This window comes from Labrus mixtus, chromosome 4 (assembly GCF_963584025.1).
Source record: "Labrus mixtus chromosome 4, fLabMix1.1, whole genome shotgun sequence".
Classification (NCBI taxonomy): Eukaryota; Metazoa; Chordata; class Actinopteri; order Labriformes; family Labridae; genus Labrus; species Labrus mixtus.
Genome location: NC_083615.1, coordinates 2789221 through 2793974, shown reverse-complemented (window position 1 = coordinate 2793974; position 4754 = coordinate 2789221). Strand labels below are relative to the sequence as shown.

Sequence of the window (4754 nt, the reverse complement as noted above, 5' to 3'; positions counted from 1 at the left end):
CTCCCATCTGATAGATCTGGACCTGAGAAACAACGAGCTGCAGGATTCAGAAGTGAAGCTGCTACGTGATCTTCTGAAGAATCCAGACTACACACTGGAGACTCTGCAGTGAGTAGAGGGTTGGACTTTTCTTCACTGTTACCCTAAAAACTATTCAGGATTCGTATGATAATGAAAAACCTGGAAACGTTATAGAACTTGAAAACAGAAATTTCCAGGCCTGGAGAAGTTTCTTAAAAGTCCTGGACAAAATGGTGTTGATTGAATCCTGATCTCCTGCTTGTTCCACTCTGACTTTATGAGGAGGCGGTCCTTCACGCTCAAATTAGTTACTTAATTACTAATATTATTAATAATTAATAACTATATTTAATAAATTGAAGGCGTGAAATCCGTACACAAAGCCTTCGCACCCAGCTTATATCACAATGCAAATACACCAGTAATCACAAACAACTGCTCTCTTAAAATTATAACATAATTTATTTAAACAAAGCAACATCAATCCAAAATCAATAACCTTAATCAAACAAATAACTATCATAAACTAATCTAAGCAAACAAACATTATCACCTCATATATATGTGGATGAGGTGTAAATGTGAGTGTGTGTGTGTGTGTGTGTGTGTCTCATGTAGATGAGAGAGCGAGAGAGAGAGAGAAAGAAAACAAGATGGTGGAGAGAGACAATGCCTCATGTGGCTTCGTCACATGGTGACAAAATGGTGGACAACAAAGGAAGCCGTTTGGCTACCTTCTGAAATAGTTTGAGAAAGCCAGTGGCCGGACTTTGATTCAACGGCGGGTACACTGGTCTTTGTGTACCATTGTGAAAGCCGTTGACTGAAGGTAAACTAGCATAGCATTACATACATAGGCGAACACAGCGGTTCATCACAATAAAACAAATGCAGCAGCTTACAACAGATAATAAACAGAATGTGACGTGTCGTCAACAATGATGCATAATTATCAGTGGTTATAAAAGAAACATAACTATTTCTGAAACTATTTCTGCCCAGACCAAAGCTCTTACTTGGGGTAATTCCTGGTGATTGTTGCAAAGTTGGTTAGATCGTCACTCTGTTAAATGTTAAATCAACAGATTCAGGCAGGTTTCCTTCGTGGCAGATGTAGGAGGAGGGTAGCGGGATTCAGATCTTCGACCAGAGCGCTGCTCTAGGGTCTTCTGGTTGCAGGAGCCAAGTTCTTTATGTGTCCTTGTGGATTCAGGGATCAGTGGGCTTCCTTCAGCGCTCCTGTCCAGTTGCGTTCAATGACGTCTTACAAAAAATCAAAAGAAAGAAACTTTTCTTTTTGCTCAAACCTGATAGCATCTGATTGCGCCCAAAACTCCTAAAAATATGCCGTGGAAGTAGTCAGCTGAATCCTCTGATGCTTGAATTCAGCATGTGAAGAGCTACGTATACTGAGCAACCTCAGCTCTGGAGTTTAACCTATTTAAGCCAAGATGAGGAAAGGGGTTGTCTCGAATCCTGGAGTCTATCTTGTTGGAGAGGGTATTCTCTGGTGTCGGCAGACCACACTTGAAGAGCAGGAAGCAATGCCTGGCGATTGCTTTTAAAGACTGGAGCTGCCTGTGGGTTTACCTCAGGCCTCCTCCAATGAGGATAGAGAATTCAGACACCCCCCTGACACACGTCTTCCAAAACTCGAGGACGCTTGCTCTGCTTTGAAGAAGGACAACAAGTCACTGAAAGTTAAGGTGGCCGGAGGGACACAGCAGGGAACTGATGCTCTGACCATGCTCTATGACTGTGCAGTGAATGCTGTCCAGTGTGGATGACCGAGCCTCCAACGATGATTTGAAATCAGCCCCCAGAGCTGTTTATTGTTCATTAATTAATTAATATTAAATCTCTTCATCAAATTCATTCACTTCTGAGCAGGACTGAAGTCCCTGCTGCTCTTCATACTGGATGTTCTGTATCGCTGATAATCAGAATAATCATGATAACGATGATATTATATGATCAGAATAATCATGAACTCTCTCTCAGAGTCGAATCTCTGATTTATGTCTTTTTATATCAACAGGTGGAGGGGGTGAGTCTTTAAAGAGAGGATCCTGCCGACCACAGAGCTGGAAGCAGCAGCTGGTGTGTTGGTGAGTCTTTAACTGGGGCGTGTTACTGGGAGACTGACGGACCAATCACAGTGCAGATGACTCTCAGTGCTGCAGTCTGAGCTGCTCTGAGATCAGCTCCATCGTCACACACAGGACCATGACCTCGGACATTTTTCTATTCTCATATTCTGAATTTAAACTGCTTCATGACTCAATGGCCAAAGATGACAGTTTTTTCCAATTGCTAAAACACAATTTTGAAAACTAGGCTGGTTTTATCAAAATACTTAACACAATTCACAAAACCACACACCCAAACTGCAAAATACCTCATATATCCTGCAAAATGAAGCACTGCAACCAAAACTACATATAGCATTATCAAAATCAAACTTTTGCACCAAATGGCACACACTTCATTCATATTACCAGATTTTTGTCTAACTAAATACACACTGTTGGGCATAATGAAAAGCACTCTCATCTTTAGTATGCTTTGCCATAATACTAACATAGTTCGAATTGTAGAAAATTCTTCAGATTGTTCACATGCACAGAAATATTTGCAGATACACACACATGCTGTTGAAACCTTTATTTTTTTATTTTTCACCAAACAAGTCAGTGCAACATATACCAGTACAGTAAAACGGCTCAAGTTGGGCTGCACTCTCTGTCCAGCCTCTCACATTGTCAGCCCATGGTTGATGACATGATCAACTAAGGTTGCTCTGATTTCATTTGAAAGTTGTTGTCTTCTTTGGCCATGAACTCCTCTACCAGCTCTACCCCTACCCCTACCTCTCACTCTTCCTCCCCCTCTCATTCTCACCCTCCCTCTTCCTCTTCCTCTTCCTCTCTCTGCAACGTCTTCCATTGTTGTTGTAAAAAAAAAGATGCTCACTTGTGGTCTTTTCATAGTGCTTACTTCCTGATTGAAGTGATAACAATTAACCATTGAGGTGTTTGGCCAGGTGGCACATACATTGGCCAATTAGCTCATGTAGTGTCCTTTTGAATGGCAGTGTTTTGAAATGGCAAACATGTGACTTTATGTCAGATTGTTGTGTCTTATGCAGAGAACCGTGTTCAGTGCATTTAAGAAGTGCCCAATTAAATTGCAAAATGTGTGTAAAGCAGACAATGTGTTTAGACTTTTGGAGACTTGAGAAGAGGTTTTGCTCTCTGGGTGTCAGTTTAAATAATTGTGCTATGCATGTCATTTTATTGTGTTAGCAATTGGAAAAAACTGTAACTCTTTGATTTGTATATAAATGTTTCTGTTGCAGCGCCACCCTGTGGACATGTGTAGTGGTGCAGGTTATTCATTGACTCATATTCACAGATAACAGTAGAAGTTGATTCCACCTGTTAAAGTTAAAGTCTGAAGTTCTGCTTTTAACCACGAGTCGTTGGTCGTCTGATAATAAATCAGTCGTCTCTTTGTTGGATCAAAACAAAGAGGAGGCTTCACTGAGTTTTTAAAAGAACTACAAACAGGATGTCTGGATCCAGGTGCAGAGTCAGCACCTGAATATTTGATGTAATATGAGATGATATAAAAAGAGCTGAATAACATGCAGACTCAATCATTGATATTCATTCATCATGTCAGGGTAACAACGGACACGTTATCAAACTATCTTTATTTTTAACTTCTGATGTTTATTACACTTTGATGTTTTAACCTTCTGTTTTTATTATCTCAGGATTTTAAATAGAAATAAATTCAATCTGTGGAGGGTTTTATTTGAATAATAATTCATGTTTAGGTTCTGTTGCTGCTATCACTGCTTTCTGCCAGCAGGTGTCACTGTTTCCACAGTTTTCTCCCAGACTGATCGATCTGAAGAGATTATTTCTGTGTCAGGAAACACAAAGAAAGATAGATGATGCCAGCTCTTTTATTTGTTCTTCTGTTTTTATATTTCATGTTCAAGTTTAATGTCTCTTTTTGTAATCACTGCCCCCTAGTGGGGCTTCTGTTTATTAAATATCACAGTCGGGTGTTTTGGATTTTATTAAGGCTGTACATTAATCTTCTTTGAAATTAAAGTTTATTTCACACAAACATGAAGTATATGTGGTTTTGTTTTCATATGTTACATCTTTGTTAGATCATCTGGCACCAAGTCTGCAACCAGAAAGAAAATAGAGCATTGCTCTTGTCTACGATTTGACTCCCGCTACAGAGAACCTGCCCGACTCAGATCAACCTTCAACAGATTGAACAGCTGACCTTAACTTTGAGGTAATACCAAGAGAGTGATCCTAAGCAACAGGCTTTTATCTGGGCAGAGATACCTTAAGGAAGTTTGAGAGGAAGTGCAAACAAACAGCTTTAAGTCTGATCGGACAGGAAGTGACCAGAGGTGCTGACAGGAAGTGACCAGAGACAGAGCCCAGGTGCTGACAGAAAGTGACCAGAGGCAGAGCACAGGTGCTGACAGGAAGTGACCAGAGACAGAGCACAGGTACTGACAGGAAGTGGCTATTGACAGAGCACAGGTGCTGACAGGAAGTGACCAGAGGCAGAGCACAGGTGCTGACAGGAAGTGACCAAAGACAGAGCACAGGTACTGACAGGAAGTGACCGTTGACAGAGCACAGGTACTGACAGGAAGTGACCAGAGGTGCTGACAGAAAGTGACCAGAGGCAGAGCA

At 41.0% G+C, this 4754-nt stretch overlaps 1 protein-coding gene across 3 annotated transcripts in view; it reads left to right on the top strand.

Annotated features, from left to right (window-relative positions):
- The window catches only part of LOC132972373 (NACHT, LRR and PYD domains-containing protein 12-like), a 13506-nt gene extending 9345 nt beyond the window's left edge, over positions 1-4161 (top strand). For all 3 annotated transcript variants that reach the window (XM_061035150.1, XM_061035149.1, XM_061035151.1), the window contains 2 exons: positions 1-108; positions 2060-4161. The exon at positions 1-108 is cut by the window's left edge and continues 66 nt beyond it. In XM_061035150.1, the coding sequence (XP_060891133.1) occupies positions 1-108; positions 2060-2072 (121 nt within the window). In that variant the 3' untranslated portion in view covers positions 2073-4161. The remainder of the gene's footprint in view (positions 109-2059) is intronic.
- The last annotated feature ends 593 nt before the right edge of the window (positions 4162-4754 follow it).